The 24,504-nt window shown below is 43.9% G+C and overlaps 1 protein-coding gene across 1 annotated transcript in view; it reads left to right on the top strand.

Annotated features, from left to right (window-relative positions):
- The first annotated feature begins 2,021 nt into the window (after positions 1-2,021).
- The window catches only part of SHROOM2 (shroom family member 2), a 116,994-nt gene continuing 94,511 nt past the window's right edge, over positions 2,022-24,504 (top strand). The window contains 1 exon segment of the mRNA XM_053387255.1: positions 2,022-3,414. Within this exon segment, the coding sequence (XP_053243230.1) occupies positions 3,181-3,414 (234 nt within the window). The 5' untranslated portion in view covers positions 2,022-3,180.

Below are 24,504 nucleotides of genomic sequence, written 5' to 3'. Positions count from 1 at the left end.
AAGGAAAATATTATGAAAATGATGTACAGGTGGTACATGACCCCAGTCAAACTTGCAAAGATATACCATTTGTCTGATAATAAATGTTGGAAATGTAAGGAGGCTGAAGGAACTTTTTACCACCTCTGGTGGACATGCCCGAGGGTGAAGGCCTTCTGGGAAATGATTTATAACGAGTTGAAAAAGGTATTTAAGTATACCTTTCAGAAGAAACCAGAGGCCTTCCTCTTGGGCATTGTGGGCCAGAGGATACCTAAGAAAGACAGAACCTTCTTTCTATATGCAACGACTGCAGCAAGAATTCTCATAGCTAAATACTGGAAGGCACAGGAGCTACCCACACTGGAAGAATGGCACACACAACTGATGGACTATATGCAACTAGCCGAAATGACTGGCAGAATCCGAGACCTGGGAGAAGAGGCTGCGGAAGAGGATTGGAAAAAATTTAAGGACTATTTACAAAAACATTATAAGATATATGAATGTTAAAAATTTGCTAAGGTTTGAGGTAAATATGCTTCAGTATTGAAATTCGGAGTTGATAGAAACAAAGTTAATGATTGAGAAAAGTTTTAATTTCAGAGTGAATAATTAGATGAAAATACAAAAACACAGGAAACAAGGTATTAATTTGCTGTTTATATTTATTATAAAGAATGCAGGGATGGAGGAGATGGGGAAGTCCAGTGGATGATGAAAAAAAAAAAAAAAGACTTCGAAAAATGAATTTTTTCTTGTTTAATTTCTTTTTCTTTCTGTAAAACCGCTTTTGTTGTGTTATTGATGATGGATTTAGATTCTGGAAAAAAGCAATAAAAAAATTTATAAAAAAAAAAAAACAAATGTAGACTTTGCAATCATATAACAGAAGGAAGCCATATTTAACGTCCTATGTAAATATGCACAGCAGTACATTGTTAGTCTGATTTATTTTGAGCTTACAAACGGGCGTCAGTGTATTCGCTAGACACTAGGTGTGGTGTAGTGGCTGAAGACTGCCAACTATGTACTAGGAAATCCCCAGCTAAAATTTGTTTCTTCTGCCATGAACTTAGCAGGAGGTAAGCTCTGCAGACTTCCTCCAGTCAGCTTGCACTGCCTTTACAGGGATGGTATACAGATTATTTAGATGACGTATGAGAAACATTTTCCAATACAGTGGTACCTCGGGTTACATACGCTTCAGGTTACATACACTTCAGGTTACAGACTCCGCTAACCCAGAAATAGTGCTTCAGGTTAAGAACTTTGCTTCAGGATGAGAACAGAAATCATGCTCCGGCGGCACGGCAGCAGCAGGAGGCCCCATTAGCTAAAGTGGTGCTTCAGGTTAAGAACAGTTTCAGGTTAAGAACGGACCTCCGGAACGAATTAAGTACATAACCCGAGGTACCACTGTACTGAATGCGTTATAAATGCATCATTTGTGAGAAAAGCTATATGCTAAACAAATGACTGAAGGCATGGTTCAGACACATGTTTATAAAGTTGGGCAATACCTTTATTAGAATCAGGGCTTTTTCCCTAGGGGAATTTACAGGAGCTCAGTTCCGGCACCTCTCAGGTGGGCGTCATATCCATTCTAAGAACGAGGAGGGTGTCCTGGCACCTGTTTTTCTAGGAACAATAGCACCGTCCGTTAATACTACATGTGGCGATCTTCCCTGTTCTCTAGAGCAAGTGCAAGAAGTTCTATCTATCAGGTGCGTGTGGGAAAGGTGAAGGAAGAAAGGCGTGCAGGTGACGTGCAAGCCTGGCCTTCTGCTGGTTAGGCGCAGCGGCAGCGCGCGGGAAGCCGCCTGGCTCCCTCAGCCGCTCCTCTCGCCAGCCGCCACTAGAGGGTCCTGGAGGATAAACCTGCTGCTGCCCGAGGAGAAGCTTGGGCTGCCGCTCCGCAGGTTGCTCGAGGGGAGGCCGGCTCAAGCGCCGCCTCTCCCCGGCTCGTCTTTGTGCCGCCGCCGCCCGACCCCTCCAGCCTGGCCCCCCGCGAGGAGCGCCGAAACCTTTCGAGGGGGCTTCCCTGGGACGGGGACGACGCCATCCCCGCAGCAGCTGCAGCCCCCGCAAGGCCTCGGCCTCCCACCCCCCCTCGCCCCACCCACACAAAGGGCTTCTTCGCTGCGCCTAAACGGCGAGCACTGGGGCTGCGCTTCGACAAGAAGCCATTGCAAAATAAAGGTTTATTATTATTATTTATTTATTTTAAAAGGAGGAAGCGGAAATAGGTGATAGGAGCGGCTGCCGCCGGGTGTGTTTTTTTATTGGGAGGGGGCCTTTCTCCTTTGGCTCCTCGAAGGGCAGAGAGGCAATTGCTTTTAGCAATGCCGAAAGCAGCAGGTCTCTTCCTCGGGGCCGGAACCCCATTGAATCCAGGAGGCGTGGTTTCCCGCTGCCTTTTTAACACGGCTGCGACTTATTCCCCACGTGAAATCGCAGTGATCCTTTCCCCCCTTTTCTCTTTTTAAATCGTTGCGTGCATTCTTCCTCTGTATGTTGGAGCTTAGCATTGCATTGCAGCCCTCCTATTTCGCTGATAGGGGAAGGGGGAATATTAAATTGTGGGTGGACATAGCAGTCGACACAGATTTCTCTTCAATACATAACAGGGAAAACTCTCTCTCCACCCGCCGCTTTGTTTGGAGATTCATGCCCACTTCCCCACCAGCATGTTCCAACCCAGACCCTTTTCGACCTTCCCACCCACCGATTTCCTAAAGAAAACCCTCGGGCGAAAGTTGCGCTAGTTCTGGGAGACTTTCTTAACTTATCTCCTGGTTTTTAAAGAGAGGGAAAGAGAAATCCTTTGGCCACAAGCCGCCGCAGCGACTCCGATTTGGGCTGGAATATTTTACAACACACCCCACAAGCGTGAGCCGCCTCCTCCCTCCCGGCTTGGCTCTGCCCAGCTGCACCCGGCTGAGTTGAGCAAGCCTGTTTGCAGCCTCGCCGTTTCCCTGCGCGCTTTCCCCGCCTCCCCTTTGCCCGGGCTCCTCTTCGACCCAACGGGATCCGGAGGGAAGCGGAGGAGGAGCCAAGGCTGCGCGAGGGGGTTTTGCAACTCCCTCCCCTCACCATATGGGAGCGGGCTGGAAACTGTTGTTAGGTATGTGGTTCCTAGGTCAGCGGCACGCTGGATCCAGCTAGGAGGAAGGAGCTGGGGGGCAGTTTCGGGCGACCATGGAGAACGTGGAGTTCCGAGGCGGCCAGGAGAGGTTCCCGGAGAAAGATCCGAGGCTGAACCCCGCGTTTTTGGACACCCAAGGGCACCCTCACCAGCCTCTGCTGCTGATAGGGGAGCAGAGGGGAGGCGACGCGTACAAGCTGGTGGAAGTGCAACTGAGCGGCGGGGCTCCCTGGGGATTCACGTTGAAAGGAGGAAGAGAACATGGAGAGCCTCTCATCATCACCAAGGTAAGGTTACACGCGCGCGTATTTCTCCGCGTAGGTGATCCAAAGGGTGCCACAGTGTGGCGGGGTGGGTGAGGGGATTCCCAGCCTCTTTTGTTTATGTCAGGATGTGGCCGGTTGACTCTTGTAATCCTACCGATTTCCAGAGTTTTCTGCTCCCTGGCCGAGCAGTTTGCTTGCACATACAAATGGTGTTTTTTCCTTTTTTTCATTTCTGGAAGCACTTTTTACTAAGTGGTCGCTTCGATTCACCTCAACAGGGGACTCTTGCGATGTTGTTGGCAGCGGCTGAATTCTTCTTTACTTTGGTCTTAGTGACACTGGAGTGCGGATTCCAGCCGCCACTCATTGAGGGTTGCTTTCAAATATGCTTGAAAATGCCCGGTTGGCTTTGTTCTCTTGGCTGTAATTGCCATAATGTAGTTTTACCGTTTGTTTTTGGTCACATTTTCAGTTTAGCATACTCACTGGTAGTCCCATTGATTTAATAGTAAATTCCATTATGGATGGAAGCTTCAGGCAGCAATCCTAGGAACACTTTCCTGAGAGTAAACCCTATTCAACACAGTGGGGCTTATCTGTGAGTAAGTTTGCATATAGGCTTGCACTGTAGAGTTCACATACAACCCAACCCCCCTTTTAATCCAGAATAGTATTCCAGGTTAATTAATGTGTCATCACACAATCACCAAATCAGAATTCATAGTATACTTACTCAGCCATTGCACTAACTGGAGAAAAGTACACTTCTTGTTATGAGTACAAAAAGATGATTCAAGGACAGTAAGTGATCTTATTTGCCTATTTTAATTTCCTGAATGGTCACACAATACTGCTCAATTAAGAATGGCGAGTTGTTCCTCATAGAAGTGGTACAGTTTCCTCCTTTTTCTCCTCTTAGAACTGCATGTCTCTTCACTGTCATTTCTCCTGTGCTGAATGAACAACATTTAACTACAGATTGAATTGCTCTAAACTGCACAGGTCAAAATAATTTCTTAACTTTCCAGTTGTTGTGGCTTATTCCCTAATGGCCTAGAGGTGGAGGGAGAGCTATCAAAGCTTTTTTTGAAGCTCTTTCTTGCTTATGTCATTGTTGCAACTGAATACTGGATTAGATTATTTAGCTGTGTTTGGTCAGAAAAATCCTCCTCCATTTCCCAAAAGCCATTCACAAGGCCATATGTGATAACAGGACAGACCCGCTTGCATGTTACCTGCGCAGCTGAAAAGCAAACATCAGACTTTCTTAGGCAGATTATTTCACTTTATTTTTTCTCTCCCCTAGGCCTTCCAGAAGGGCATGTGTCTTTCAGTATTGCCACTCAGTGTTAAAACATGTGTTCTACAAATGCTCATTGTTTTCAGTTGTTTGCCAAACTTTTATCCAAACTCAACCCCCTGTTCTGCTCTGTACAGAATTAGTTTTGTTTCTGCATCAGTGTAATTTCTTACCATTTAACAAACAACAATTGGCTGTCCATCATATTTCTTAAGACCTTGAGAACCAAGGGGAGCTGCTTGCTGCTAGATAATGTTTTATTCTTTCACTGGTGGAAGCTGGGGTCTAGTTCATACAAAAACAATTCCTCGGACGTAGAAAGCTAGCACGCCAGGTCCCCCTGGCTAAATCTCTTCTTCCTGGCATCCATGTCCAGCTCAGAGATGTTAGTGGTGATGTATGAAGAAACTTTCAGTTATGTGAGCCTTCTCTGAAGCAGTACAGGTTTGTGTCTTGTGACGCAATCTAATCTCCATGGCCACTGTCCCATAAAATTCGTGTGGCTCTCATCATTTACCTACCTATGTCAGTGTCTGATAATCTGATTATAGGTGGCTGAATACAGACAATACAAGGAATTACCAAAGTGTGCATTTAATATCCTGCAAAGTGTTGAGAACATTTGCACCACACCTTGCTTTTCCAGAATCTTGATTAGGTGTGGAAATGTGATAAAAATTATTCTCATCGCTTGGCAGGATTGGTTTACCAAGCAGACATAGACAGTCACTTAGCATTTGGGAAATGGCTGCCTTTTGTTCACTTTGTGTCCTGATCACTGTGAGGCCAGCTGAGAAAAACACTGCTTCCTGCCTTCAACACTCAAAAATGTTCTAGGGAGCCCTAGATTGTATTAAACGTATACAAGCAGACAGGGGAACCCAAATCCATGTGTTATTCATACTATGTACAACAATATGTCTGTATTGGATAGAAGTAATTAAATGCTTTAGGGGATTAAAAATAGCCAAGGGTTTTAGAGTTTATTGAAAAGTTTGAAGTTGACATATTGTTAAGTTTTAGGCAAGGAAGAAAGCAGAGACTTGAGGCATGGAATATAATTAACAGATGCACTGAAAGGACTTTTTAAGAGATGAGTGATTTTTGTCATTGTTATTTATATTGATGATGAAGTAATAGTTGAAACTTGTGGTTTAATCAAGAAATTAAAATAGTGTTGAGTATCTGTTGTTGTTCATGTATGTACTGAGAATCTTACTATTGTATGGTTAGAGATGCTCAGATTTTATTAAATGCCTGTGGGGCCCAGGAGAACATTGCTTGTTCTCCTAAGACTATAGAATTGGAGCCAACTAAGTTACCTGCACTTCCTGTTGTTTTGAATGGAGACTTAATCATGCCAAACTGTTCAGTTGAATCAAAGTGTAATCTAGGCTGAAATTCTGCACCCAGTTACTTGTGAGTAAGCCTCATTGAGGATTTTGCACACACTCAATTCCCAATTTTTCTATCCTAAGTATGGGCTTAGCGTGGTCAGCATATGTAATGCTGTGTGTTTGAAGGCAGCTCTTTATCTTTTTTTAAAGTCCATGCAACTACCTCAGCAAAATTACCCCTCACCTGCAGCAGTAGTGGTTTTTCAAAGATTCACTTGCACAATAATTTCTTGGACCATCGGGATCTAATGCTCAAAGTACCATATTTTTCGTCCCATAGGATGCTCCGTCCCATAGGACGCACATAGTTTTTTGGGGGGGAAATAAAGGGAATTTTTTTCCCCTTTATTTCCCCCCCAAAAGCAGGTCTGGGAAACCGAACCAGGTCGAGGAACAGCGGGATGGCGGCGCTGCGCCTCCCTGCTGTCCCCCGAGCTTGTGGGGCTGAGTGATGTCTGCCCGGCGCGAGGGACGCCCTGCTTCAGGGCGCCCCGCCCGCCCACCGGGCGGCAGGCTGCTATCCGCAGCGTGGAGAGCCCTGTGGGGAACTCCTGCACGGCTCCCCACGCTGCGGAAGTAGGCCCGGCGCGAGAGGCGCTCTGCTTCAGGGCGCCCCGCCCGCCGGGCGGCAGGCTGCTATCCGCAGCGTGGGGAGCCCTGTGGGGAACTCCTGCAGGGCTCCCCACACTGCGGAAGTATGCCCGGCGTGAGAGGCGCTCTGCTTCAGGGCGCCCCGCCCGCCGGGCGGCAGGCTGCTATCTGCAGCGTGGGGAGCCCTGTGGGGAACTCCTGCAGGGCTCCCCACACTGCGGAAGTATGCCCGGCGTGAGAGGCGCTCTGCTTCAGGGCACCCCGCCCGCCAGGCGGCAGGCTGCTATCCGCAGCCTAGACAGCCCTGCGGGACCTCCCGCAGGGCTGCCTAGGCTGCGGATGTGTTCCCGAAGCGCTGGGCGCTCTGCTTTCATGGCGCCCGACGCTCCGGGAAGCAGGCTGCTATCCGCAGCCTAGACATCCCTGCGGGACCTCCCGCAGGGCTGCCCACACTGCGGGTGTGTTCCCGAAGCGCCGGGCGCTCTGCTTTCAGGGCGCCTGACACTCCGGGAAGCAGGCTGCTATCCGCAGCCTAGACATCCCTGCGGGACCTCCTGCAGGGCTGCTTAGGCTGCGGATGTGTTCCCGAAGCGCCGGGCGCTCTGCTTTCAGGGCGCCCGACGCTCCGGGAAGCAGGCTGCTCTGGGAAGCAGGCCCCTCTCGCTCTCCAAGCTTCAGCGAAAGCCTGCATTCACCCCATAGGACGCACCCAGTTTCCCCTTCATTTTTTGAGGGGGAAAAGTGCGTCCTATAGGGCGAAAAATACGGTAGACAGGGATGAACTGGTTTGAAATACTGATAAAGCATGTAACCTGTTGTATAGTGCAGGGAAAGGAGGGCTTTGAGCTTACAGCATGGATGCCACAATCCTGATTCTACCCCTCCACTCCAGGTATTTACTGTAAGATGCCTGCTAGACCTGGCAGATTCCCCCGTTTCTTTTTCTCTTGGCTGACACCCCAGTCTTCCATACATCAAAAAGCTAACGGGTACTTGCCAGACCATTTTGAGGGACTTAAACACATTCACATACAAATTTATGTACATTGTGTGTTCCCTGAGAGTATAGAAATGTTGTCCAATTTTTGGTGGCCCCATTTTGCTTCCAAACTGACAGGCAGGTTTGCTATGAGAGGGAGTGGTGATAAGGTGGAGAGAGGCGTAAGGTTTGTTTGCCTTCTGTACTTAATTACACCACACACTTTTTATGAACTTTTATTTAGTGCATGGAAAGATAGCAAAGGACAAGATGTAAACAATCTACGAGAAGTTTGAAATGCTAAAAACATTCGACAAGCCCATCTATAGCTATTTTAAATATAAGATGGAATAAAACCATGTGTTTGGGTACTGAAATGCTGGGTGTATAAAATGTTATAGTGTTTCTTGGAAGGTCAAGCCAAATTCACATTGTTAAACCAGATAATAATAGGGTAGCACAGCCCATAACTGAGTGACTTGGCTGGTTCATTTCTGATGTTTATGTAGACATCGAGGATCTTTTCAAATACCCTGTTTTCAAGGGCAAAAGATGTGCACCTGTTAAGTATTTCCTGTATGCAATCAGCACATCACTTGAGTTTGTACTTCTGGCCCTGGCATAGCACATTTTCACAGTACTCAGTATGCTATATTTTGTTATTGAGGATGATAATATTTTCTTCTCAGATATTGTACATACTACTATCATGACTGCATTGTAGAATGTGATTGTCAAGTGTACCGCATACCTTTTTTTTTTTAAAGGAGTAAACTCACTAATGATATTGTAAGGTCTAAGATGGGAAACTTGAGTTAAAAAGGGCTGTTGTATTAGAATCATAGAATTGTAGGGTTGGAAGGGACCACAAGGGTCTTTTAGTCTAACCACCTGCAATGCAGGAATCTTTTTGTCCAGTGTGGGGCTATAACTCACGACCCATGATATTAAGAGTCCCATGCTCTACATCGACAGAGCTATCCAGTTTCAGTGGCTATAAAGCAGGGGTGGGGAACCTGGGACCATCTAGGTGTTGTTGGACTACAGCTCCCATCATCCCTGACTGTTGACCATATTGGCTAGGGCTGATGAGCATTGGAGTCCATCCAGCATTATCTGGAGAGTCACAGGTTCTCCATCCCTAGTATAAAGCAAAAGTATTACGTAGTTCAATTCCTGATTTTGCAACTGCATTATACTGTAAGGTAAAGGGACCCCTGACCATTAGGTCCAGTCATGGCCGACTCTGGGGTTGCGGCGCTCATCTTGCTTTATTGGCCGAGGAAGCCGGCGTACAGCTTCCGGGTCATGTGGCCAGCATGACTAAGCCGCTTCTGGTGAAACCAGAGCAGCGCACGGAAACACTGTTTACCTTCCCACCGGAGCAGTACCTATTTATCTACTTGCACTTTGACGTGCTTTCGAACTGCTAGGTTGGCAGGAGCAGGGACTGAGCAATGGGAGTTCACCCCGTCGCGGGGCTTCGAACTGTCAACCTTCTGATCGGCAAGTCCTAGGCTCTGTGGTTTAACCCACAGCACCACCCGCGTCCCTGCATTATACTGTACTGCCTTTCAAAAAAATCATTCATAGTCCCAAAGCCTGTAAGTCCGTCCCTTCCGTCCTTATTTATTTATAACAATTTCTATACCACTTACTTTGCACCTGTCCTCACATTTGTCTGTGATTCTCTTTGCCCTTCTCCTCAGTGCCTTGCTGGGAATGAAAGGGAAGGTGAAAGAATAACCGAGAGGAAAGGGTGCTTTTTCTTTCTCCCCACACCACCACCACCACTTTTCCTCTCACTTCTTGGTTGGCAAGTAGTATGCTTGTTTGTGCTCTCCAGGGGGCTAGAGCCAGCCCAGTACCCGCTGGTTGACAGCTCCTAGTTAAGGTAATAATTTAGCTTTGTCATTCCGCCAAAAAAGCCTGACTCAGGAAACAGAAGCAAGCCATTTAAGTTCTTTGAATGCTGAAGCATGCTTATGTGTTATATTTTACTTGGTCAGTGAACTTTTCCCCCTTTCATTCTGCAAACACAGTGCTCAGAATTTATGAGTACTACAAGGGCAAGCTTCTTAAAAACATAGAATTCTCACTCATATACAAACTTAATTTTCCATGTGTTTTTTCCTAAACGGGCAGCAGATGAGTCTAAACATTTGTTCAAAGATGCCCCGGCAACAAGTCTTTGTGTGAACTGTGCCAGCTCTTGTGACTTCAGTGAGTATGGCACTTAAAAAACAAAGCAAAACTAAGCCTCATAGCCAAGTGGCGATGATATGGGGGAGGGGGGCTAGCAGCTGAAGAAGGAAGGGATAAACCTTTCCTCCCTGTGTAATAAGACTTTGATCAGAATCCAGGCTCAGCACAGCTGTAATTTACAAAAAAACAAATGCAGGTGTGTAGTTTGAGGCTTTGACATCTAAAGATGGCTTAAAAGGAGACTGGTGAAATTCATGGAGGATAAGTCTATCAGTGGCTACTAGCCTTAATAACTATATGTTACCTCTAGGATTGGGCTCAGTACCAGTTGCAGACAACCAACACAGTTGGCTTTGTGCCCTTGCTTGTTGGCTTCTTAGAAGGACCTAGTTTGCCGCTGTGAGAAACAGGATGCTGGACTCGATAGACCTTAAGTCTCATCCGGCTGGGCAATTCTTACATTGCCAGATCTCAACGGAACTATTGCTACCTTACATTGTTTTCTTGTTTCTTTCTCCTTTCCTTCAGGGCCCTGTATATTAGATTTCATGCATCTAGTAAGTAGCATATATAAAGTTTAAAAGATTTTGGGTTGTTCGCAGCAGTATGGATTTGCTTGATAAAAATACATATATACTGGGTGTTTGCAGAAAATGATGGCGCTAGAACTGGTTTTGTTACACGCACTCAAAGTTATCTCTTGGAAGACTCTTTGTTCAAGCAACTCTTCACTTGGCTAGTACATGAAAGTGGCACAGATAGCCTGTTGCTGGTTCTTCAGGTGTATGATACCGTTGGCAGCCAACAGTTCCTGGCAGCGATCTCATTCTGTCTGCATTTGCTCATCTCCATTCCAGCCAAAGCCATGATGGTGGCAAGATTGCTCCTCTGAGCATGAGCCAGCTCTGACATTTGTCACAGGACAGGAGTAGCCACCTAAGACCTTGGCAAGGAAGCAGCAAGGATGGCATCAGCTGTTAAGCAGACATTTTTACGTAGCCGGTCTTTGAAGTGCCCCACACCCATTTAGTCAGAATTGCTGACTAATGCTCAAAAAATGTCCCTTTGAATTGTGGAAGGAGTTGACTTTTGTCCTTTCTGAGGTCTGATTGGTTCTTGCAGATCAGAGCATTGAAACGAAATAGTGTTACCTTTTGTTCTTTTTTCACTTCTAGGTGTAAAGGGTGCTTATCCACAGTATTCCAAAAATCTCTTTCCCGAAGGCAAACTAATCTTCTCTACTCTGGCAGTTTTAATCTATGCCTGAGATTAAAAAAGAAACCTGACTGAGATTGTATTGCACCTGAATGTTCATGTTCTTTAGCAATATGTTATAACTCTTACACTTTTCTGATGGTTTACAGAAGGTCAATATTTAATTAGCAGAAGCTGTTCAGTGGTGAAGTTCAAATGCTGATATATTAATGAGTGATCAATTAAAGAAAAAGGAGGGTGAAAAACACCCTGTTATTTGAGTTCTTGCTTTAACTTTTCCAGAAAAGACCCATTCCAGTTTTTCACTAAAAATGACAGCAAACCAAATTGCAATAATTCACTCACTCAGTAGCTCCTGAGTGGAGTTCAGGTCAGCTGACTAGCTAACTACATGTAAACATGTTGAAATTGCAGGTAAGATTAACTTGATCAAGATAAGCATCCTGATAACGTAATGCAAGACATTCATGGTACATATTTGGAGCATTCTGATGTATTCCTGTGCAGGTTCTCTTCCGCAGAACCCCATTGTGAAACTGCCTGCAGCAGTAAATTGCAGATGAGTCATGTCGAGTGAGTCTGGCAAATACTTGGGTGGGGAACTTCTAAGTGAAACTTAATTTCATTGCAGAAAGTGAGTTTGCTTATTCAATTAGGGGATTCCTTGTTGAATCAGTGCATATGTAGATGCCACAATGTACTTGTTGTTGCAATGAAAGATGTAATGCTTTTGTCATCCTGGCACAATCTAAAACAGTGATATATTTTGATATTCCTAGGCACTGGTGTTGGGTTTCTAAAAACTTGGACACTTAGGCAACTGGGTATTTTCTAAATCTGCTCATAGGTCACGATTTTTGACATTGCTCTCAACAGACCCAAATCTGGTGGTAGTTGATGCAGGGCAGGCACTGTTCCTGGGTTCCTTAATAACATGTACAGTGGTACCTCAGGTTACATACGCTTCAGGTTACAGACTCCGCTAATCCAGAAATAGTGCTTCAGGTTAAGAACTTTGCTTCAGGATGAGAACAGAATTCGTGCTCCGGTGGCATGGCGGCAGCAGGAGGCCCCATTAGCTAAAGTGGTGCTTCAAGTTAAGAACAGTTTCAGGTTAAGAACGGACCTCCGGAACGAATTAAGTACTTAACCTGAGGTACCACTGTACAATGGTCTGTCACAAACCTTTGGAACAAAATAAAATAAAAATTATTTTTGACTACAGCAGACCAACATGGCTACCTACCTGTAACAAACCTTTGGGATATAGTGGGCTAGCCCAGTGTTTCCCAGGGTCTTCACCTGTTTTTGGACTACAATTCCTACCATCCCTTACCACAGATCTTGCTAGCTAGGGATGATGGGAGTTGTAGTCCAAAAACAGCTGGAGACCCAAGTTTGGGAAGAAGAAGAGTTTGGATTTGATATCCCGCCTTTCGCTCCCTTTAAGGAGTCTCAAAGCGGCTAACATTCTCCTTTCCCTTCCTCCCCCACAACAAACACTCTGTGAGGTGAGTGAGGCTGAGAGACTTCAGAGAAGTGTGACTAGCCCAAGGTCACCCAGCAGCTGCATGTGGAGGAGCAGAGACGCGAACCCGGTTCACTAGATTACGAGTCCACTGCTCTTAACCACTACACCACACTGGCTCTCGAAACACAGGGCTGGACCACTGCTGTAAATCTTGAACTTTGGGGATGTATGATGTCCTTCAGGGGTCTCTGAAGAGACCAGCTGCAACTCTTACCACACTCTGCATCATTGATTCAAAGTTTAGGGCTAAGAAACATGCTCTGCTTGGCGCAAAGGGCTAAGTCACTGCTGGCAGTGACTGTATGCCATACTTTTTCAAATTTAGTATTCTAATGGGGAGAATAGATAGTTTGCTGCATAAGGACTCGATATTTATGGGCATTGCCACCAAGAAAATTGCTGGGTGGAAAATTTGGCCCTTATAGCCCATTATAAATTATAAATATAAACCATGAGTTAGACGTTTCAGACTCGTATTGGGAATGTTTCCCTAATGTAACATCACTTTTCTTTCAAACGGACAGTTGTGAGAGGTAGAAGTTTAGTGTAAAAAAAAACAAAAACAAAATCGGGCTTGTGTATGATTAGCATGAAGGAAGCAACACTGAGCATAGGCTGCAGGACATTGGATAAATAAACAGCTTTTCCCGCTGTTGTAGGGATTATTCATTACTGTACTGTTAATGGAAACTCAGGTGCAGAAGTGTGTGATGTTATCTCCCTGGGGATCGCCTTCCATGAATACTAATGTGTTGTGTCTGTGTGTAAGCCAGGCGTAAGCAACCTTTTTTCTGCCATAGTTTTCTGCTAAGTGCTTGGCAGGACCAGAGACAAAAGTGTCTTGGTTTAGCTAATCTGGAATTAAAACTACCCTTCAGTTTTCACCACGGTTACTTCCTTAAAGCCATAAAGCCAGGGAAAAGGTGGTGGGGTTTTTTTAAAATCAATTTTATTACATTAAATACTACCCCTTCCAATTGTTCATGCAAAGAGGAGGAAGTAAGGAGGGAAGAAACTCTGATGGGATGGAAGAATGAGGCAGTTTCAAGAGTTCCATGGGGCTGTGTAAAATGAGGTTAGGGGCTACATGGAGCTCAGCTGTGGGGTCAGCACATTTCAAGTAAAAGCAGTTAATGCAAACAATGCTCTGTGCATGCTTCGAGTCTTCTAGGTGGAACCTCTCTGCTAAGCAAAGACACTTGAATATTCAGCTTTGTGCTAGAACCCAATGTTTCTATTGCTTTAAAGTCTCAAAAATAGAAACAGAAATGTGTCTCTTCCAGCACAAAGCAAAAGCTTTTCCAGTAGTTAGTACAGTATACATTTGTTTCTTATTTGCATAACGGCTTTGATCTGTTTTTATCTGCAGTGAGCTTGTTGCACAAAAGTTGATATGGTCCGTGGGTGTGGGTGTGTAATATTTTTTTGCCCTTTCTCCTTTTGCATAATAATTTAAGGTATGTGAGTATTGTCCAGGTTACAACCTGGAAGCCCTACCTGCACTGAAGTACACAGCTGGTGTCTTGTAACAGTAGGCTGATGAAAATGCAAATATAACAGGCAGGAAAAGTTTAAGGCTACACTCTGTAGTTCTTTGTATTGTGCTAATAGTCTGATGGTGGCTAGGGAATAAATCTTGTTAGAATTTGCTGGTGTTTATTGTATCAAATTTCTATCCTGTACTTCCTCCCAAATTATAAGGGCGGCATAGCATTTGCCAACATCATGAACCTTACTTCCAAGGTAAAGGTTTCTTCCTCCTTAGTGTACTGTATGAGTGTGTCCTGGCTGACATATAATTTCCTAATTGTTGTGTGTGTAATGTCCGGACATTACTAAAGAGACGTTCTGTTGTTTTGGGGTGGGGTTGAAAAATATTTGTCACTCTCAAAAAGTACTACCTCTTGATATATAACCTCCAGTTATTATTGTCTTCCTTCACCCCAGCAGATGCACATAAAAGGTTACTTGGTCTGGCTTACAATTTTAAAATATTAATAATACAGCGCTTGAAGCACTTTCATGCATGGAAATGGGTTATGATCCAATGCTATTCATACACAGGCTGTTCTCAATAGGAATTATAATACAGTGGTACCTCGGGTTACATACACTTCAGGTTACATACGCTTCAGGTTACAGACTCCGCTAACCCAGAAATAGTACCTCGGGTTAAGAACTTTGCTTCAGGATGAGAACAGAAATCTTGCAGCAGTGGCAGCAAGAGACCCCATTAGCTAAAGTGGTGCTTCAGGTTAAGAACAGTTTCAGGTTAAGAACAGACCTCCAGAACAAATTAAGTTCTTAACCTGAGGTACCACTGTACCTAGCTACTTTAAATGAATTCAAATCTCCAGAGCCTGGTGAGCTCACCCAAGGGTACTAAAGGAGCTTGCAGATGTAATCTCAGAGCCTCTGTAATCTTTTGAGAATTCTTGGAGAACAGGTAAGGTCCCTGCAGACTGGAGGTAGGCAAATGTTGTCCTCATCTTCAAAAAAGGGGGAAAAATACCCAGGTAAGTAATGACCTGTGAGCTTGACAGTAATATCAGGAAAAAGGTCCCAGAACAGATAATTAAACAGTTGGTCTGTAAGCACTAAGAAAAGGATGCTACGATTACTATGACCGAGCATGTGTTTCTCAGGAGCAAGTAATGCTGGACAAATATAATTTCTTTTTTAGGAGTTACAAGCTTGGTTCAGAACTCTTAACTGAATTATGAGCCCCTGAAAAGTGTTGATGTATTGCATTAATATGTGTCTATGTTTAGAAATTAATCTAAATGTGAAATACGCATTGCTATTGTGTGAGAAAATGGACGGTTATGACATTCGTCCTTATTCTCCAATGAATAAGTTATACTGCTTTCAAGATCATTGTCCTTAATTTAGATTAGGATGATAAAAGACCACTGTTGGGTAATTTCCCCAGTAGAGTTCAAATGCTAAACACAGTATCTAGAGGTTTGTCAGCCCCATAATTGTGTGGATGAGGCAAAATAAATATCAGCAAGATTGGGTCTATTCCTGGATCAATAATTCATTTCTGAGCGAAGAAAGAGAAAATCTGAGAGGCAAACCAAGAGGTTTAGAACCAGGTAGATAAGTTCAGTAGGTAAATAGGAAGCAAGTGTTTTAACACAGACCCTTGCGAAGCAGGGCGGGTATTTGTAAATTGGGCAGGGCATATCAGGAGATACTGGAGTTCAGCTGTCTTAAGAAATTCATCCCCTCAGAAGCCTACCATGTTGGCAAATTTCATTTGCTTCTGCTAATTATACAGACACATTACACACATGCACACACACACACGTGTATGTATATACACACACACACATGCACGCATACATATATACACAGACACGATCACATACACATACTTATATATATTTGTTAGCTTTGAAAAAATAATTAGAGTTATCCACTATAAAGGGCTTGCTATGGCTTCAAATTCCATTAACTTCTTTCTTTCTATCTATCTATCTATCTATCTATCTATCAATCATCTATCGCCATATTTTGATTTCCCACTTGTGAAGTGTGGTGTTGGAAAACAAGGCCTTGCTTATTCCAAAGCAGACTTGGATCCAGGGCCAAATGAAGGAGGACTGTTTTCCAAAGCACCAAACTGGGGTCTGAACCAAGTCTTGTGATCAGTGCGCATCCCTAGTGTGCATTCCCAAGGCCAGCTCCTGCGTTGTTTTCTGTGCCAGCCCTTTAAGACAAAGTGGCCTAGGGGTTAGTAGTGGAGAAAGTTGCCTGAGAGGCTCTTAAATTTTCTTCTCTGGAGACTTTCAAGAACAGGTTGAACATGCTCCGCCAACTAGGATATCTACTCTCATTACATGAAGTCATTTTTAGAGAACATGAATCATGACTCATATCTGATCCTGATCTGAGCCTGATCCTTAAATCTTTCTCCAGTCTGTGATGTGGTGGTTGTGTTGTAAGACTTAAATAATATGTTGAGGAAAATATTATCTGAATGGGAAATTAAAGCAATTAAATGGTTTATTCAGATATCACTGCTCGTTTTTATTTTCTGTTTCTCTTGCCCGCCCCCGTTACATGTGTTACATAAGCTATGGCTTCATTGCGATTATATCTTCCACAGTTTGATGGCTTTGTTAGTATAATCACTATTAAGATATTTTAATTAACGTTTGTGGTGGTGATGGGAGGTTTCTAAAATTGTTTCACATTTAAGTATGGTAGTTTTTAGTCTATGGTGGTTTTATTTAATTGTATTTATTTCTCTTTCCCCCCCCCCCTATTCTGGGTTATAAATGGCCTTTAGGCCATGTGTTATTAGTCAACATGTAAAGTAGTAAATAATAATAATTGTAGATTCTTCCAGATTCAGAGGACACTCTTATTGTTATAATATTTTAAACCAACAAGTGCTTTTGTGTGCCCTATCTTGTCTGCTTTATGATAATTTGTCCATCCTGTTTAACATTTTATGAGACATAAAATCCACACGTGACATTTTCGGCTTAGAACCCTGGAAAATCATGGCAGTAAAAATACTACGCTATATCAAATTTATCTCAGGGTAGTGTCCAAGAATACATTTAAAATCATTTCATTTATTTCAAGTAGATGAAACAATAAATAAAGCATTCTTAAAGCATAGGGCAACTGATTCCCTTCCTGTCACAGACAAATCACAAATGCTTCAGAATATAGTCAGTTCTTATCTTGACACCAGTATTAAGCTAAGGTCGCCCTCAGGTCGACCTCAACAGGGAGGAAGGTTCTCCACAGTTGGGGCACCAGTTTGGAAAATGCCCTCTTAGAAAAGACGAATAGCATCTCCACAAAAGAGGGAGATGATTTGTATAAAGTTCAAATGTGCTATAATTCATAGATATGGATGCAAATTTAGAAACCATGACTATAATTTAATTAAAAATGCAAGAAAAAATCCTGCCATAATAGACAAAACCTGTTTGCCTATGTAGTCCGCTGTCCAGGTGCTGTCAGTTGGACATCTTTAAGGCCCCTGCTGTCTCCTCTTTTTCTTTAAACTGGACTTGGGCCAGAATCATGGTTCTTCAAACAGAGGACTGTTTTCTGTAATGCGTGACACATGAATACCCTGCTTGCAGATATCAACTTCCAGCTAAATGTAAAAAACTTTCCTAAAACTGTACCTCCAAGCCCTTTCACAGATTAGCATGATACGGGAATCTTCTCTGGGAAAAGCCTGCAGTAGTAACAAATATTTAGGACATGAACTGATCTGTACCATGCAGTTGTAAGAGAAAGCTACACCTGGAAGAAGGAAGGATGATCTCATTTATTCTTAAGGATAATAAATTACATGATGCTTTCTGCTCAGTTTTGAAGAACTTGACATACTTTTGAGGCAACCGATGAAAGCACAGGTACCAATTTGCTGAGAACGAAGCAAGCCCAAGCAGAATAGTGCTCTTTCCTGTTAGATCTGTGACTATGGTCTGCATTCTAAGCATGTGTGAATAAATGTGCTGTTCCACCTCTCCAAAACCAGACAGCCTTTGCTCCAAAATTCCAAACAAAATGCTGGGTTGGTGTCTTCCGATAAATTATGGAAAGACGCGATTTATAAATAGCTAAAAGGAGTGGATATAATTAGCGAACACTCCTGTCACATCAAAACCCGAAACTTTATTTCCTGTGTTGCTTAATCTGCACTTTGGGTGGGGTGCAAATAGGTGTGTGTGCTTCAGTTCCTCAAACATGCTGAGTAATTAAAAGGATCATCTATAAAAATAAAACTCTGGCAGAGCTTGTCAAGGAAAAATCTGTGACTATCTTGTAGTTCTGTGTATGGGCTTGTTGGCAGATAGACCTATATGATAGGTTGACTGAGAAATTCAGATTAGTAGCATGCAAAAGGTCCCAGGTTCAAACCCTGATATCTCGACCTGCCAATCTGTGTTGGCAGAACTAGATGGACCAAAGCAAATGCACATGTTCTCATACAGTGTCCTCCACTCACAGCAGACATGCTTTTTTCTGTTTGGTGCTTGTTCTACAAAGTTGGGAGGTTCTTACTTTTTATCTGGGACAGAGAGGGGGGCCTGGAAGGTGCTTCTCAGAAAGGATACATTTTGTTACAGCCTTGGGAGCTTATGTGGAATCTTTGACACCCTATATCTCAATCACAGTCCACAATTACAACTGTATCTATTAAGAGACGAAAGGTAGTCTCTCATAGTGGATTTTACAGGTTAGTTCCACATAGGCCTGGTTCTCACAAATGGCAGTTGTAGTTGTATTCTGCTGTGTCTGTGCACTGTATTGTAAGTTAGTTTCCCACCGTGTTATTGAGCAATTAAAACCTCTTCCCACAGGCATTAGGTACTATTACACATGCTCAGTAATCTTGATAAGGTGGCAACTATTATTTATTTTTAAGGTAAAAGGAGAGGCTCTTACCATGAAATACCAGCGTGATGTCATGCATTAACCTTCAGACAGAAATGTTGCAAACATCTGAAACTTGGAAGATTCTTTCCTCTGTCTTAGGCTTCACTCTTACACACTGAACTCAGTGTGGCGTAATCCAAAGTAGATATTTTTAGTTTCGTACTTTTAAAATCCCTGCCTTTGCTGTATTTTTATGAAAGTAAATGTGTTAGTTGCTTTACTTCGCTTAACTAAACAACCAGAGAACCAAACAAAAACAGACCCACAGAGATATGTTAAAACTGGTGGCAGGGGCAGGGAACACATTAAAAATATCCAACTCAGAAGTTCATTTATAAATGTAAGATCTCAATATTTTGCACCAGTACAGTTCCAGTGACAAAGTGTACTATTTCCATCCCTGCCACAACTTGCGTGTCGAGGTCCCCAGGGCCACCCCAATAACTCACACATCACACCAATTTTTTTGTTTAAGGTTTTTGGCATAATTTTGGCCACAACTTTATTAAAATACAAACATGTGAGTGGTTGCTTATGCATTGGTTGCGACTATCTGCCCCCACCATGGGGGACAGACTGACATTCCGCACGATGCAAAAATCAGAAAAGGGGAATACACTTGGGGGTAGCGATGGAGCAGAGAACCTGCCCTCAGCCCTCCCCAAATGCAGCCAGGAGCTCTTGCAGTGGCCCGAGCCCCCTTGACAGGGTGAACAAGCAATAGTTAGCCCCCGATTCCTTTAACGGAATCCCTTGCAGCAGCAGCATTAGAGGGGCAGGCACAGCCAATCCATGCCCCTCAACCAACCAAACCATAAACCAATGCCTAACCGCAACCTTACAAGTTGTGACGATTTGCTACGCAGTAGGCAAAAACCAAATGGCCCCAGCCAATCAGCCAGATGGACAAAATTCCAACCGGGCCCCTGCCCCAAGAGCAGATGACCCCATGACAGGCATAGCAAGGTCAAAGCGAACAACGCTCATTCTAGGGAGGGGGGCGGACTGGCAATCTGATGCACGGGCGAAAAGAGGAAGCCCTAGCCTCGTGCAAGGAGTTTTAGCATTTCTGGCTGTCAATCAACAAATGGCAACATTAACTTCTTCCCAACAACAAGGGAAGCCCAATCGCATCAGTGGCCAACAATCAATTAGCCCGCCCCACAACTTTGGAGTGTCCTGGCGGCCCCCACCCCAACACGTGCTCTCCATGAAGGAGAACACGCTTTACCAATTATTATATTTATATCCTGCCGTTCCTCTAAGGATCACAATTTGAAGTACGTGGTTCTCCTCTCGTCATTTTGTCCTCAAAACAACCCTTTGAAGAGACAGTGCTGCCCAAGGTCAGCAAATGAGCTTCCTGGCTGAATGGGCATTTGAAGCCTGGGTTCCCAAGTCCTACTCTAACCATTACACCACACTGCCTCTCTCTATATAACTAGATACATGGCAAAGCTTGTGGTGGCCACTCAAACCTGCCATTTATGGCCCTTGTCTCTTCATGATCCAAAGTCAAAACAGTTGGCTTCAGTACATAATGCTGAAGGCAATAGAGTTCCCAAAACATTAACTATACTATCAAGTTTGGGTTTCTTGTTTTTTAACAAACACGAAAATTGCTTAAAAGGGGCAGGCCAGTCTGGATCCTATCCAAGGTAAACTTATTAATCTAAAGAACCAAGTAAATAGTTCTGTGAACCCCGAGGTCTTTCAGATTTTGTTTTTTCCTGGTCTCCAGTTCTTTTCAGCAAACTGCTTTTGAAGTCAAGGAAGATTTCAAAAGAGAAGATATAGTAGCGAACGAGCTAATCAAAGAAAGAAAAAAGTTCTAAACATTCCATTCCCTTCATGCTAGCCATTACTAAATCTGGTTCTTTCTGTTCTTATGAATATCTGCCTATATTTGTAAAAAACCCAGCAAGTTAAAACTCTTTCACGCAGAATGGTGGTTGGAACAAAAAGGTCTTACATTGCTTCTGAAACAAACTTGGGGCATTGATAACTTCAAGTGGAGGCTATTAGTAATGAATAGAAAAGCCAAAGTGAGTCTCTTAACAGCAGCAATAATAATAAATAATCCAGCTGCAGAAGAAGGAAGTCTGACACTTTTAGCCATGTAAGGCATTAAAAAGAAGAAGAAGAAAAGAAAATAGCCGAAAACCATCATGGTAAGCAAAATATGCCAAGATAAAATTTCCGGCTAGAAGAGATGTGGTCCACTTCTGGTTACTTGGGGATAGTTCAAATGAGGCAGAAATCCAGACCTTCACATAATATCATTGCACGTGTGTGTAAAACAGAGCTACTCAGATAGCAATGAAATACACCTGTGCTGGATGTTATACATGGAAATTACACAATATGTTCTATAATGGTATATGAAACAGTTATCTTTTGTTCTTGTTTAAGTATAAAATGGCTTATTGGAATTGTTTCACACTCTCTTTGCTTTATGAAACATCTAACGTCATACATCTGTTTTTAAATTCTGAAGAATTCATTTTACATTTTGGGAGGTTTTTTAAAAAAATGTTATTTTTCTAAAAGGTTGTTGTCCTATCTTTTTAGAACTCAGAGAAGACTTGAGCCTAGAACCCTTCATAAACTGAACCACTTACCTGCATTTTAAAAACTTCTTTTTAAATCTGAGAATCCCAAATGTCTCGAGTATTTATTTGCACAGTTGAGTTTTCTGCAGCTATATCTCCTTTGAGATCTTCGGACAAACATGAAAGTCTGTGTGGTTTCTTTATTGCGTACACTGCCCTTTGAAACTGATAAAAAGTCTTAAAATGGAAACTTCTTCCTCTGAAGGGGGAGATGGAAGTATTATCTGTAAGTTAATGTAGACCTTAAAATAATTTTGGGTGTGCCAGGTAGATAAGCTGAAAGGTTTAACCTCAGTCTAGAGTCCTTCCTCAGATGACATGAAGCACCTAAACAAGGTAGCAAAAAATGAAAATGGATTTTCTTTGCCTTCCAAGATTACGTATTTCCTCAACTTTTTATTATGAAGTAAAAGCCATGATGAGGAAGAAGTATACCAGTACACAAAAAATTAAGAGCAGAATCATAGCTGTCAAGCATCCCTTATTTGGCGGGACAGTCCCTTATCCCAGCGCCATGTCCCGCTGCTGGCCCTTATTGATGGTGTCTCTTAAATTTCCCGGGTTTCAAAGGAAGCATCTCCTCTCCCTCCCTCCCTCCCTGCCGGCCAGGGGACAGGGAAGCTCCAACTGTGTTGCTTGGCTGCGTTGCTCACCCAATAAGAAGTCTAAGAACGACTGGGGGGTGGAGCTTGCATGCCTTGTGCTGATCAAATTGGCTGCGTTGCCTGGGGACTCGCCTTCGCTCAGCGCTTCCCAGCGGAGAGGTGACGGTGGTTTTCCTTGAGGCTTTGTTTGGCTGCTGGCTGGGCTTTCTGCCTTTGGCTCGGAGGGGCTCAGAAGTTGAACATACCTTTGGTCGGAAAAATCCCTTATTTTGGCTGCTGATCCCTTATTTTCAAATCTGTAAGTTGACAGCTATGAGCAGAATAGATAAGTAGAACAGAATTGTACACACTGAACAGATATATATAAACTCTCTGTGCCATTCATAACCCAAATGACATTAAGTTTGGTAGGAATGTCTTAGATCATCCACTAAATGCGTAAGTACCATAATTTACAGCTTACATCTTGTTCTTACAGATGAGGTGGTAAAGCTGATCCTGGGCTGTATCACTACAAACTCAAGGTCGGGCAAATTACATAACTGAATAGTTCTCCTTACTAAAACAAAACAAAACCCTATGCATTTAGAAAACTGGCTTAGCCTTTCCGCCAACATGCTAGATTTTTATGTGTAAAGATGCTTTTTCATGCTGATTGTTCTGCCATGTGAGCCCCACACCTTCATTTTGCCAGGAAGAAGCTGTTATATGTGGCATCTCCTAAGTTGTGGAATTCCCTCCCCACTATCTAACAGCAGTTAACACACCATGCTGGTGGTTTTTCCATAGATTTTATTGCTAAATGGCTTTCATTGACCCTTGAGAAGTTTTCTTTCGTTGTGTGTTTTATTTTCACTGCAAAGCAGTTTACATATCGCTGTAGCTAAGCAGTAGGAATTTTCCTTGGACTGTTTATTGTAAATATATGAGATGATGTCAACATCTTAAAAAGTTGCAACAAAACACACAGTAGATTTCTTCCATTATGTTGTGGATAATGTGGAAGAGTACCACTTTCTCTGTGCACCAGGGGCTTGCTTGCATCAAATTTAGAAGTTCATTAATGTTAAGAATAGTTAAAGTGTTGGGTTGAAATAAACGACAGACGAATGACGAGTGTCATATGGGAGGCATCTCCCGAGCATGTCTCGGGGAGTCCCTTTTATTGAATATTACAGCATTGCCACATATGTGCTTGTTGCTGATTGGTTAATACAATGCAAGGGTTGCATATAGGCATTAATCACCAGTAGATTAAAGGTTGGGAAAGGGAACACAAAACAACCCAACATTAAATACATGTGTCCATTAATGTATTTGACTAATAAAATATTTTTTGTAATTTTTTGTAATTTTTGTAATTGTAATGATTTCTTCCTTGGCATCACAGCCCAGGAGGACTCCCCTGTGTGAGTGCCTGAGGGCCCTGCTCTTGCCACTTACCATCTGGCCTGGGGCAGGGCCTGAAGCCTCATAAGGACTGCGTGGTGCTTGCTGCCTGCTGCCCAGGAGGACTCCCCTGTGTGAGTGCCTGAGGGCCCTGCTCTTGCCACTTACCATCTGGCCTGGGGCGGGGCCTGAAGCCTCATAAGGACTGCGTGCTGCTTGCTGCCTGCTGCCCAGGAGGACTCCCCTGTGTGAGTGCCTGAGGGCCCTGCTCTTGCCACTTACCATCTGGCCTGGGGCGGGGCCTGGGGCCTCATAAGGACTGCGTGGTGCTTGCTGCCTGCTGCCCAGGAGGACTCCCCTGTGTGAGTGCCTGAGGGCCCTGCTCCTCCCTGCCACTTACCATCTGGCCTGGGGCGGGGCCTGGGGCCTCATAAGGACTGCGTGGTGCTTGCTGCCTGCTGCCCAGGAAGACTCCCCTGAGTGAGTGCCTGAGGGTCCTGCTCCTTCCTGCCACTTACCATCTGGCCTGGGGCGGGACCTGAAGCCTCATAAGGACTGCGTGCTGCTTGCTGCCGCTGCCCAGGAGGACTCCCCTGTGTGAGTGCCTGAGGGCCCTGCTCTTGCCACTTACCATCTGGCCTGGGGCGGGGCCTGGGGCCTCATAAGGACTGCGTGGTGCTTGCTGCCTGCTGCCCAGGAGGACTCCCCTGTGTGAGTGCCTGAGGGCCCTGCTCCTTCCTGCCACTTACCACCTGGCCCAGGGCAGGGCCTGACAGGCCTCACGAGGACAGTTGTTACTGCCGGGGGGCACAGAGTGTTTTTAAAATGTTTTTAAAATTTTTCTTTTGGATTTTTTGTATGTGGGGGGTG

Source organism: Podarcis raffonei, chromosome 4, assembly GCF_027172205.1.
Source record: "Podarcis raffonei isolate rPodRaf1 chromosome 4, rPodRaf1.pri, whole genome shotgun sequence".
NCBI classification, from domain to species: domain Eukaryota; kingdom Metazoa; phylum Chordata; class Lepidosauria; order Squamata; family Lacertidae; genus Podarcis; species Podarcis raffonei.
Note: the sequence above shows the minus strand (reverse complement) of the source record. Positions and strands in the feature narration are given on the sequence as shown.